Source organism: Scylla paramamosain, unplaced genomic scaffold (genome assembly GCF_035594125.1).
Source record: "Scylla paramamosain isolate STU-SP2022 unplaced genomic scaffold, ASM3559412v1 Contig39, whole genome shotgun sequence".
In the NCBI taxonomy this organism is placed as follows: domain Eukaryota; kingdom Metazoa; phylum Arthropoda; class Malacostraca; order Decapoda; family Portunidae; genus Scylla; species Scylla paramamosain.
The window spans coordinates 4,652-17,500 of NW_026973704.1; the positions used below are offsets into that span (position 1 = coordinate 4,652).

The following is a 12,849-nucleotide window of genomic DNA, read 5'->3' on the forward strand; positions in this document are numbered from 1 at the left end:
GTGGACATGTCCTGCACTTGGGGCGTGGCCGCCGTGAACATGTTCCACAGCCGCGAAGTCCTGGCTGTGTAGGTACGCTGGTGTTGGCTAGAGCGAGATCGAGGCACCTTCACTAGCTCGTCGCTACTGGCCGCAGCTCTGGTGCACCTCTGCACTGTGTGTGGCAGCAGCCCTCAGGGGGTCAAGGTGAGGGACCCTCTGCACCTGAGTTTTGTGGCACACCACTAGCGCCGACACGTCCCGGCGATGCTCCAGTGACGTTACTGGTGGTTGGTGCTGTTGGTCCTCATGGGTGGCCACCAGACGCAGGGCTCGCCGCTGCACAGCATCCAGTCTCTGCATGTGGGTGGGGGCACTCGACATCCAGGACAGGGCACCGTACTCCATACATGGGCGTATCTGTGCCCTGTATAGCGTGAGGATGCCCCGTGGGTCGAGGGTGTTCGCCATCCTGCGCAGGGCAGAGACTCGGAGAGAGGTCTGGCGGGCGACGACACCGATGTGGTGATCGAAGCGTAGGCCGCGGTCCACAGACACGCCCAGGATCTTGATATAATCCTGAAGTGGCAGGCTCTTGCCTCCAAAACGCAGCTGTCCTGAGACTGCGTGTGAGGCACCTGGGGACCGCGAGATGACCATCGCCTGCGTCTTCTCAGGAGCGAAGTTTACCTGCCACATCTTTCCCCACTGCTCCACCAGTCCGAGCTGCCTGTTCAGCTCAGTGACGGCACGCTGACTGTCGAGGCGGCAGTAGGAGCGGGAGAGTGTGCAGTCGTCGGCGTATGCTGCCACAGATGACAGCTGCCGGAGGAGGTCGTCGATGTATATGTTCCATAGGACTGGGCCCAAGACAGAGCCTTGTGGAACTGAGGCCCGGACAGGTGAAGGCCTTGATGACTGCCCGTTGACTACTACCTGAAGGGTCCTACCCTGGAGGTAATCTTCGAGCAGCATTAGCAGGTCACCTTGGACACCCTTGGCGCGAAGCTTTTCAATGAGCCCCGCGTGCCAGACCCTGTCAAAAGCCCCAGCAATGTCCAGGGCCACCACAAGGGTGTCCAGGCCTTCTTCCAGGGCGTCTTGCCAGTCCTTGGAGATGATGAGGAGGAGGTCTGCGGTGGATCTGCCAGGCCTGAAGCCAAACTGCCTGTCTGAGAGGAGGTGGTTCTCGCTCAGTTGTTGGCAGATGGCAGCAGCCACTATTTTCTCCAGCAACTTGCCCATCACTGAGAGCAGGGAGATGGGTCTGTAGTTGTTGGGCTCAGACCTTGAGTTTTTCTTATGGACCGGTACCACACGCGCTTCCTTCCATACTGAGGGCCACTTCTTCTCCCTCAGGCAAGATGTGAAGACGGTGGTGAGAGGAGCTGACAGCTCTCTAGCGCAGTGCTTGAGGAGACGTGGGCTGACGTCATCCGGGCCTGTGGCTTTACCCACATCCACTCTCTCTCTCTCTCTCTCTCTCTCTCTCTCTCTCTCTCTCTCTCTCTCTCTCTCTCTCTCTTATCAGTTTTCTCCTTTTCCTTGTTCTCATTTTCTCTCTCCATTCTTCCATTCCATTCCATTCCATTCCATTCTCGTTCATTCTTCATTTCCTTTACACGAGTATTTTTTCTCTCTCCCTCTCTCTCTCTTTCATCTCCTTTCCTACTAACTCTAGCCTCCCTTCCTTCTCCTATTTACCCTTCTTTTTCTTTCCTTTAATCTATTCCCTTTAGTTTTCTTATCTACGTTTCTTTTTCTTTTTTTCATTTTCCGTCTTCTTTTCATCATTCCTTTCCATTTCTCTCTCTGATTCCATTTCTATTTCCTTACCTACCCTCTCTCTCTCTCTCTCTCTCTCTCTCTCTCTCTCTCTCTCTCTCTCTCTCTCTCTCTCTCTCTACCACAATCCCTCCATTCCTCATTCATCCACTTTCACTTACTCTCACACCTGACCTCACCGCCACTCACCCCTCCTTCCATCCATACTTCCTCCTCTCCCACCTATCCGCCGTCTGCCGCATTCCCTCCCCGCCTCATGCAATATCCACAGCGAGGCCCGCCCATCACAGTGCCGTGCCGTCCTCATGAATGCTTCAACAACAGTGACACCAGGACCAGGCAACCTCGGGGACGCCGCCACGCCGCTACATAATTAACGTGTAGGTCCAGAAGAGACCAGAGGAGACCAGAGAAGACCTGAGGAGACCTGAGGAGAGGAGACAATAGAAGAGATGACAAGGCGACATAACGAAAGATATAACACAGTGCAAGGCAAGGTACCCATAAACGCGCACACACTTACGCATATACATACACGCGCAGGTATACATACATACATACATACATACATATCTACACACACACACACACACACACACACACTAGCCTGTAACATTCTCCTTCGCTTCCTAACAGCATTATTATTACAGCACGGTGATCAAAAGAGAGAGAAGGGCCTTAATTATGTCGAATACGAGCTGGAGGAGGAGGAGGAGGAGGAGGAGGAGGAGGAGGAGGAGGAGGAGGAGCTCGGGCATATGTGTTGCGGAGAGAGAGAGAGAGAGTGTGTGTGTGTGTGTGTGTGTGTGTGTGTGTGTGTGTGTGTGTGTGTGTGTGTGTGTGTGTGTGTGTGTGTGTGTGTGTGTGTGTGTGTGTGTGTGTGTGAGTGTGTGTGTGACTGAACGAAGCAGAGGCGCAGATATTGAAGAAACATCTGATATTTACGTCTGATATTTACGTAATTTTCAACTCAATACCACTATTCATATTTTTTTCCTTCTTCTTCTTCTTCTTCTTCTTCTTCTTCTTCTTCTTCTTCTTCTTCTTCTTCTTCTTCTTCTTCTTCTTCTTCTTCTTCTTCTTCTTCTTCTTCTTCTTCTTCTTCTTCTTCTTCTTCTCCTCCTCCTCCTCCTCCTCCTCCTCCTCCTCCTCCTCCCTCTTTATCTCCTCATCCCCCATCACCACTCCTACACCACACCCAAAACAAAAACAAAACCCAAACAGAACCACCACCATAACCACCACCACCACTGCCATCACCTACCCAACTCCAGCGGCTTCGTCCTTCCCTCACCATCCAGGGAAGTTAGAGAGAGAGCGTCAGCCAGCCAGCCAGCCAGTCAGCCAGCCGGTCGGTCAGCCAGTCAGCCAGCCAGACAGCCACCCACACTCACCTAATGGGGGAGAGACAGAGACAAGGAGACCCATTAGAAGCGAACACTCGACATACAAAATGAAAAGGTAAATGTATACACAGATACGTAAAAAAATAATAAAAAGTAATGTATAAAGAATATTAATTACACTCCGTTCTCTGCATTAATGATATCGAGTAATTATCAGAGGGAGATAATGGAAGTAATTAAGCTTAAGAGTAAAGGAGAGGTGACTATGATGTGGACTATTAAGGGGAATATTTGCATGGCTATTTTTCCATTTGATACCTATTTGGAATTTAGCAAGAGAGAGAGAGAGAGAGAGAGAGAGAGAGAGAGAGAGAGAGAGAGAGAGAGAGAGAGAGATGGTACTGTGCTTTTATTTAACGTCATTGCACCATACACGTAAATGCAATATTGGGATACAGTTGAGAGAGAGAGAGAGAGAGAGAGAGAGAGAGAGAGAGAGAGAGAGAGAGAGAGAGAGAGAGAGAGAGAGAGATTGCTTTAGTAACGGCTAATTACCTGTTACCCTATACGAGTACACATTCTCTCTCTCTCTCTCTCTCTCTCTCTCTCTCTCTCTCTCTCTCTCTCTCTCTCTCTCTCGTAAAGACTGAGGAAATGGGTCAGTCTTTCATCCCCGCCCCGCCTTTCCCTCGGCCACCCAATGGTATGAAAGACAATAGAGAAAACAGAGATAGCTCACGGGACGGCTGCCAGCACTCGCTCTCTCTCTCTCACTCACTCACTCACTCACTCACTTTATTTATCCGTCGATGTAATAATGTTCCGCGGTGCAAACACATCCACGCATTAGAGAGAGAGAGAGAGAGAGAGAGAGAGAGAGAGAGAGAGAGAGAGAGAGAGAGAGAGAGAATTTAATTTATACTTCATATTCTCATGGCTATTTCTTTCCTGGAAAATGTCCTCCTTGATGCAATGTTCTCTCTCTCTCTCTCTCTCTCTCTCTCTCTCTCTCTCTCTCTCTCTCTCTCTCTCTCTGCGCGTGTTGCAGTCTTTTCTGTATATTTTTTTTCCTCTTCCTAAGACAATATTATTTTCTTTACTCGGCATCTTATATTCTTCGATTAAATTAAAATGTCAGGTACAAGAGTGTTTATGAACGTTACTTAATTAAAATTATTACAATTATCGTACATTGGTTTCTTATTTTGTTGTCTGTTTTTTTTTTCCTTTCATAATTGTCTGTTTTCCTTTATTTCTATGTTATATTTGTGTAAGTTTCGGTGAAGTAAGTTTTTTTTTTATTTTTGGTATTCATATTTTTTTTTCATTCATTAATTATTGTTATTTATATTATTCGTTGTCTTTTCATACCATTCATATTTCTGTATTATTTATAAATCTTTTTTTTCCAGTTTGGCGTTCATGCTTTACCTTTTCTTTTTTTTTTCTTTTTCTTTTTCTTTTTTTTTCGTTCGTGTGGGGATTTCATTCCACTCAGCACACTCATACTGTCCACTGCCTATTCTTTTCTTTGCCTTACCGTTTACAGTGTTTTTTTATTCTTTGTTATTACTATTTTCGACTTTTTCAGTAGTCACAACGGTTTTCCAGCACCAAACACGTTCTGCTACGACAGTGCTATCGAGGTACTGGCAGAGGCAGGGAGAGGCAAGTAGAGTTTGCGAGGTGCTGGGAGAGGCAGGGAGAGGCAATAATGAGTTGCAGGGATGACAGTGTGAATTAGCGAGAGGCAGGGAAAAGCAGGGAGAGATGGCGAGGGGCAAGGAGAGGCAGTAATGAGTGACAGGGGAGGCAGGGAGAGTTAGCGAGGGGCAGGGAGGTGCAGTAATGAGAGGTAAGGGCGGTGGTGGGCGGGCGGTGGGCGGGCTGCGGGTCTCTTTGGGCGGAATGGAGATTTAATAGTCTATTACCTCATGATATTAACAGGCGGTCACTTAATTACTGCGCTTCATCAAGAACAATAACTTGAGCCCTTCGACAGCCACCGACCCCCCCCCCCACGAACAACCCTCCCTCCCTCTCCCTGCCCCTCTCCCGCTCTCTTCCCCTCAACACCTCCCTCCATGAAGCCCCTCACTGTTCCTTTTCACGAGCACACATCCCCTCCCCTTCACTCATTCTCTTGTCTTCTTCCTCACTTCCTTTCCCTTCTTTATCTGTGTCTTCTGTAGTACATTCCACTCACTCTTTGTCATGTGTCTATCTCTTCTCTAGCAATCCTCTCTCTCTCACTCACTCCCTTGCCTTCTTCCCCTTCTTTCTCTCTCTCTCTCTCTCACTCACTCTTGCCTTCCATTTCTTTATCTATCTGTTCTGAAGCATCTCTCCTCATCTTCTCTTCAACACACACACACACACACACACACACACACACACACACACACACACACACACACACACACACACCAATGTCTCCCCTTTCAACTCTCCCTCATTTCCTTAGCTTCATCATTTACCCTCTCCCTTTCTTTCTCTCTCCCTTTTACTCTCCAAACTTTTTTTTTTGTTTACCTAATTAACCATTCCCCTATTTTTTTTCCACTTCCCTCCATGTCTCCCTCTATTTTTTTTTCCCTCCATCTCTCTCTCTCTCTCTCTCTCTCTCTCTCTCTCTCTCTCTCTCTCTCTCTCTCTCTCTCTCTCTCTCTCTCCTTCCTTTTCTCTTTCCACTATGAAAAATCTTTTAGTTTCCTAATTCTTCCTTCTACATTTTTTCCTCTCTCTCTCTCTCTCTCTCTCTCTCTCTCTCTCTCTCTCTCTCTCTCTCTCTCTCTCTCTCTCTCTCTCTCTCTTTTGGCGTGTCAATATTCAGACACTAATAATAATTTCTGACCCGGGTTGCCTTTCTCTCTCTCTCTCTCTCTCTCTCTCTCTCTCTCTCTCTCTGTCCCTCATGCCCAGTCAGCCTCTCTCTTCAATCCTCATCCTAACACACACACACACACACACACACACACAGACACAATTCCTTCCACTCTCCCTTCACTCCACACTCCCTCATCCATCCCAGCTGACCTGACCTCCTGTAAGCAATATCCTCTCTCTCTCTCTCTCTCTCTCTCTCTCTCTCTCTCTCTCTGCACTCACTTCACTCACGCACACACTCCTTTACGTATTCCCACTCATCCCCCCTCCCCTCTCCCCTCTCCCCGCTATCTCACGCCGCGTCTATGGTAATCCCGTATCGACACCTCGGCGCCATAAAGTGAACCGATCCCCAGGGTTCGAATCCTAACTCAGTGTGGCCCGTCGCCTTGAAATAGCTTCGGATGCTGTTTATGAAGCTCCGAAGGCACAAAATCGAAGACTGAAAGTCCAAGGGTCCTCTGCATGAGAGAGAGAGAGAGAGAGAGAGAGAGACAGCGCCACCACACCACAGCCGCATGACAGATGAAGCCACGAGTCGAAGCTCCGGAACTCCGCCTTGTGAGCTCTGACTAAAATGACGGCGAAGCTGAGTTATAAATTCGAACCTGCTTTAGAATTACAGGAGGAGGAGGAGGAGGAGGAGGAGGAGTTGGCCGGGAGATGAGACATAAAGCAAGGGTCGTGAGAGGAAGGCCACGTCTCCTCCTCTTCTTCTTCCTCCTCCTCCTCCTCCTCCTCCCTCCGGAAACTGGGTTATGTGAGGGTGGTTAGTTAGACGAGTTAGTGTTATTGTTTCAAAACGACGGTCCGGAGGTTCACGAAGCCTCGGAACCATGTGGAGAGGAGAGGAGAAGAGGACAGGATAAGAGAGAGGGAGCGGGGGAAAGGGGAACAGAGAGAGAGAGAGAGAGAGAGAGAGAAAGGTGGGAGGGAGAGAGGAGAGAGAGAGAGAGAGAGAGAAAGGTGGGAGGGAGAGAGGAGAGAGGAGAGAGAGGGAGAAGGAAGAGAGAAAGAATAATGGTTACTTTATTTTCTCTCCTTGTTTATTCTATTTCTTCACCTGCTTGCTTGTTTTTGTTTGTCTGTTTGTTTACTTAATTGATCATTGTCTTAAATCTTTATATTCTGGTTACGGTGTATTGAAATATGACACTTCATGAAAGTAATTTTGGTCTCTCTCTCTCTCTCTCTCTCTCTCTCTCTCTCTCTCTCTCTCTCTCTCTCTCTCTCTCTCTCCTGGCTCTGCTGTGCTATAATAATGAACAACTGGCTGCCGGTCAACAATATTACGGGCGATCCGTCTCTCTCTCTCTCTCTCTCTCTCTCTCTCTCTCTCTCTCTCTCTCTCTCTCTCTCTCTCTCTCTCTCTCTCTCTCTCGTAATCAATTTGTCCTCTTTTTTCCAGCTGTCGCCATAATTCTGTAAAGGTTTTTATTTTCTCCTTTCCATCCTTTTATTTCGTTGTCGTCTCATCCTTCTCCCTCTTTTGTTCTTTTCCTTGCCTCTTTTCTTCATTTTCCTTCCCTGCCCCTCCTCGTCCCGTAATCTTGTTAGGCTTAAACAATGCTTTCACTCTTGTATCAGTTTGTAAATACTTTTGTTTTGATTACCCATATAATTTTCTCAACAATTTATTTTATTATTACTGGTGTTTTGTATGCAGGGATCAGTTATTACTATTATTATTATTATTTATTATCATTATTATTATCATCATCTTTTTCACTCCCTTTCTTCTCCAACTGACCTTGAATCCATCCTTGTCCTTCCATGCCAATTTAGTACACCATCCTTTCTCCATGCATATTTTTAAAACCATTCTCTTCCTCCATGCCAACCTTCCAAGCCATCATCTTCCTTACCTGCCTGACAAACCATCTTTTTTTCCTTTACCTATCTACCAAGTCACCATCTTTATCCTTAGTCCACCTTTCAAGGCATCCAGTTCCTCTTTATCTGCCTACCAAAACATCCTTCTCCTCTTTTATTTGTCTACTATCTGACTACTCCTTTTCCCCATCCCTTCCTTTCTATCCTAACAATCTATTCCTCTCTTTCTTTCTCCCTCCATCTCTCCCTCTATGCCCTATTTATCTATCTCAGTCAATATCTCGCTTCTCTGCTCTTCCTATCCCTTCACCAATCTTCAATCTCCTAATACTGGTACACACAACCCCAATCAGTCCCTCACCCGTCCCTCTCTCCCTCCATTCCTCCCCCTGCTGAAGCTATCCATCCATCCTCGTGTCCTCTTTAAACGCCCTTTCCCCTCCCTCGTTTTTTACAGCATAAGGAGAAGGTACATGAGCTACACGCCAAATCTGGGAGGGGAAAAAATAAATGTAGGAAGAGACGTGCGCAAAACGCCACTGCAAAATTGAAAGGGAAAATTAAATCCCCCACATCAGCAAGTCTATTTCACTTACTTCACTAGGTTCTCTGATGCTACTTCCCTCCCCTAATGAGTTTCTGATGGGAGGAAGGTGGGAAAGAACTACTCGTGGGATATATTTCCTTGGTTTGTATAGTGAAACCTGTAGGAATATTCATCATTTGCGTGAGTGATGGTTGAGTGTAAAATAGTAAGCAGCAGCAATTTGTACCCCTGTAAATCTCCTGTTGCGACGATAATTAATCAATCTATCTATTTGTCTGTCCGTCTATCTATATATCTATGTATCTTGTACGTATTTTGAAACCTTCAGCTCTCATCACCACGACTATTACGTAGAAATCTAGCTTAGATGTCACTATAACCGTGAAAAACACCCTTGAAACTCGTGTAACTTCAACTAGAGCCTTTTCAAAGAAGTGGAGGTGCAGCGAAGGAGTGTTTCAGGGTATGGTCCCATGTGAGGCAGGAAGGCGTGTAATAAGCTTAGAATATAGAGTGATAAGAACCATGAAAACAACGTCAGATTATAGCCTACAGTACGCCGCTCCCTTCCCTCCTTCCTTTCCCCCTCGCCTCCCTGTCAGTTACGCCTCCCTTTAACGCTAAAATTATCTACACTCTTATCTTTCCCCTCTCCATCTTATTCTTCTTCCTTTCCCTTACTTCCTCTCCCTATTACTGGCATTACATAACGTCCCTTTTTCTTTTTCTCCCTACTCCCTTAACCTAATCTCCCCATTATCTAATGAGCTTGATTCTTCTTTCTATTCTTTCCTTCTTTCATCCTTTCCACTTCCCCTCCTTCACTCTTCCTTTGTAGATTAACACCATTTCTCCCTTTCTCCCTTCCTTTCTTCACTCTCCCTTTCTAGCACATCCTACATTCCTCCTCTTCCTCCATCTATCCCTCCTACCATCCCATCCACTCACTTTACCCTCTAACCACCCGTAATCCCTCACATCTCCATTACACATTCCCTTCCCCTTCACCTTCTCCCCACCCCATACACCCCATACACTAACTTCTCTCCTACCCCTTCCTACTAACCACCCACAATCCCTCATCTCCGTTACACATTCCCTTCCCTCTACCTCCTCCCCGCCCCAAACACACAGCTCCCGTGACCAGAGCCATCTAGTGAGGGCTCAGGCGAGGACTGGGACAAGGGCGGGGGAGATATTCTAGCCTCTGGTGAGTTACGAGTATAGGGCGTCACCTTCGACAATGCGCAGGAAATATTGGTTCTGCGCTGTGTATAGATGAAAGCACCCCCCTACCCCTTCTTCCTTACTCTCCCCCTCCTCTTCCTCCTCCTCCTTCTTCTTCTTCTTCTTCTTCTTCTTGTTCTTCATTGTCGTCATCGTCTTATTTTTCCGCCAGTCTGTTTTCGTTCTTTCTTCTACTTATCTTTTTTGTGTGTTTTCGTTTGTCTTCTTCTTCTTCTTCTTCTTCTTCTTCTTCTTCTTCTTCTCCTTCTCCTCCTCCTCCTCCTCCTTTTCCGCCTTGGCTTCTTCCTCATCTTATTTTTTTTTTCTACATGTCTGTTTCCCTTCTTTCTTCTATCTTCTTTCTGTTTTTATTCAGCTTTCATCTCCTCCTCCTCCTCCTCCTCCTCATCCTCTTCCTCCTCTTCCCCTTTCTCCTCTTCCTCTTCTACGTTTGATCTTTCGTCCATAGTCTTATCTTTCCTACTCTTTCTCTTCCTTCTCCTACTCCTCTTTCTCCAGTTTTTTTTTATCTTTGCTACTTTCTTTTCTTCTTCTTCTTCTTCTTCTTCTCCCCTTTCTCTTTCCCGTTTGTCTATCTTTTCTTATTCTTATTCTTTACCTCCTCCTCCTCCTCCTCCTCCTCCTCCTCTTTCTCCTCCTCTTTCTCTTCACTCTTCTTCTGTTTGCTTTTATTTTTTTATCGTCTTCTTCGTCTTTGTCTTCTCTTTCTCTTCTCCATCCTTCATTTTTTGTTTTTTTATTAATTTTCCTCCTTCGTACGTCATGTTTACTTCTCTTCATCTTTTTTTTTTTTTCAAATTGCTAATAATATCGGTCTCCTCCTCCTCCTCGTCCTCCTCCTCGTCCTCCTCCTCGTCCCTTATTAACACTCCAGCACGAGGAAATTAATTTGGCAATCTGATTAATTATAATGAAGCTGAGTCTCCCTTTAAGAAAACAAACAAACAAGAGGAAAACTTTTCTTGGCCCCGCGAGTGATTATGCAAGTCATGGGTGTGGTTAATTCTTCTCTCTCTCTCTCTCTCTCTCTCTCTCTCTCTCTCTCTCTCTCTCTCTCTCTCTCTCTCTCTCTCTCTCTCTCTCTCTCTCTCTTTGTGTGTTCATGTCTCCTTTTTTGGTCTGTGTTTCCTTTTCTCTCTCTCTCTCTCTCTCTCTCTCTCTCTCTCTCTCTCTCTCTCTCTCTCTCTCTCTCTCTCTCTCTGGAGTGTTCGTGTTGGTATTCTTTTTCCTACTTTCAAGTGAAGACAATAACAATTTACATCCTCAGCTCCACTAAAATGGCCTTCATCCTTCACCTGCAGTTTGTTTCTCTTTCTTGAACACTCAAACATATCACCTGAACTTTTCTCTTTAAAAATTTTTCCAGCCTCCAACACCTTAGCAATTTTTACAGGTAGGAATACGTCTGGGTGTTTACGATTATTTAAGTACTCTCTGCTTTCCATTCCCTTTCTCTTGCACTACGTTAAAGACACTCGGGCAAGATATACGACCTTTTCTTCTTATCCTTACAGTAGCGACTCAGTAGGTAAGTTATTTTCAACATTCTGCCATTATCTTCCCCTTATCTTGTCTTATCTTCTGCTATCTTTGACATTCTCTCTCTCTCTCTCTCTCTCTCTCTCTCTCTCTCTCTCTCTCTCTCTCTCTCTCTCTCTCTCTCAGCAAAGAAACACAAAAGCCAGCCATTAACACAATAACAATGACAGAGACACGAGCTTTAAACAATGGATACAAGTGCCACAATAAAAGGAATGGTCGAGTGTGCGTCATTCAGAGGGAAAAAGGAGCTGGAGGAGGAGGAGGAGGAGGAGGAGGAAGAGGAGGAGGAGGAGGAGGAGGAGGAGGAGGAGGAGGAGGAGGAGGAGGAAAGTGTGAGGCTGCTGCGGGAAGGAGGACACAAGCAAGCAAGCAGGCTGTTGGCAATGAACTGGAGGCGGTGATGACCATGATATGAGAGACACTGCTGCCTGCCTACCTATCTCCTGCCCCTCCTTATCTTCCCTCCCTGTCGAGCTCCCTCCCTCTTACCACCATCCCCCCTCTCTACTCGACATCGCTGGAGAGAGATGGGGAGAAAGGGAACAGACAGAGAGAGAGAGAGAGAGAGAGAGAGAGAGAGAGAGAGAGAGAGAGAGAGAGAGAGAGAGAGAGAGACGTACAAACAGAGGTTCAATCCCTTTTCCTGCTTCTACACTCTCTCTCTCTCTCTCTCTCTCTCTCTCTCTCTCTCTCTCTCTCTCTCTCTCTCTCTCTCTCTTCGGCGCTCGGCTGGCCAGGATGACTCTCCGCCCTCATCCCTTCGCCCCTCCAACCCTCATGCCCCTCCACTTACTGCATTCTGTATGGCCCCGCTGGAAACATGGAAGCTGCAGTATCCGGGAGCACTGCATCTGTCAGCTGAGAGGAGGAGGAGGAGGAGGAGGAGGAGGAGGAGGAGGAGGAGGAGGAGGAGAGGGTGGAGTGGTGATGTCTGGTGGTATTTACATGTGGCTGGGAGGTTGATCTCCTAGTTTGGTAATACTGCCTCCGCTCTCTCCTCCTCCTCCTCCTCCTCCTCCTCCTCCTCCTCCTCCCAAGAAGTGCTCCAGTGATGAAAGGTCGACCCTCATGAAAGCAAGCGGCGCAGATTAAAAATATGTACAAAAAGCTACAAAAAAATGGGAGAAAAAAATGAGGGAGGAGGAGGGAGTGAAGGCCAATCAGGGGGTTGGGTGAACAAGGAGCTACGCCGTTAGTGATTGCATGGTTGATTCAGTTAAGCCTCTCATTATTATTGGGTAAGTCTTTCGTTCATCAGAAACCACATTGAGACATTTACTTATTCATTTTATTTATCTATCATCTTTTGTTAGGCGGTGGGGAGGTAGGGGTGGGGGAAAATTTAAGCCATTTATCAACATTGTACAAGATGGAAACTTTTAACTCAGAAAGCACTCTGAAACATTTATTTTGACTCTTCAGCCATCTTTTAAAATTGCAGAATGGCGAGGAACTGAAAAATCTAATCATTCAATCCCTTGTTTCAGTTATGTTTGGTTAAGTTAGGTTAGATTAAGTTAGGTTAGGTTAGGTTAGGTGAGGTTGGGTTGGGTTAGGTTAGGTTAGGTTAGGTGAGTTTGGGTTAGGTTAAGTTAAGTTAAGTTAAGTTAGGTTAGGTTAGGTTAGGTTAGGTTAGGTTAGGTTAGGTTAGGTTAGGTTAGGTTGGGTTGGGTTGGGTTGGGT

At 46.4% G+C, this 12,849-nt stretch overlaps 1 protein-coding gene across 3 annotated transcripts in view; it reads right to left on the bottom strand.

The window, feature by feature from the left end:
• Positions 1–1,889: 1,889 nt before the first annotated feature.
• LOC135097982 (uncharacterized) overlaps positions 1,890–12,849 on the bottom strand; it is a 32,258-nt gene continuing 21,298 nt past the window's right edge. Inside the window, exons 2-3 of one of the 3 annotated variants that reach the window (XR_010266404.1) lie at positions 3,029–3,158; positions 1,890–2,191 (exon numbers count right to left, since the gene is read on the bottom strand). Coding sequence is in view for 2 of the 3 variants with exons in the window: in XM_064000149.1 (XP_063856219.1) it covers positions 2,138–2,191 (54 nt within the window). In the remaining variant the exon portion in view is untranslated. Of the gene's footprint in view, positions 2,192–2,968; positions 3,159–12,849 lie in introns of those variants that run through there. The other 2 variants (XM_064000149.1, XM_064000151.1) reach the window with 2 other exon arrangements.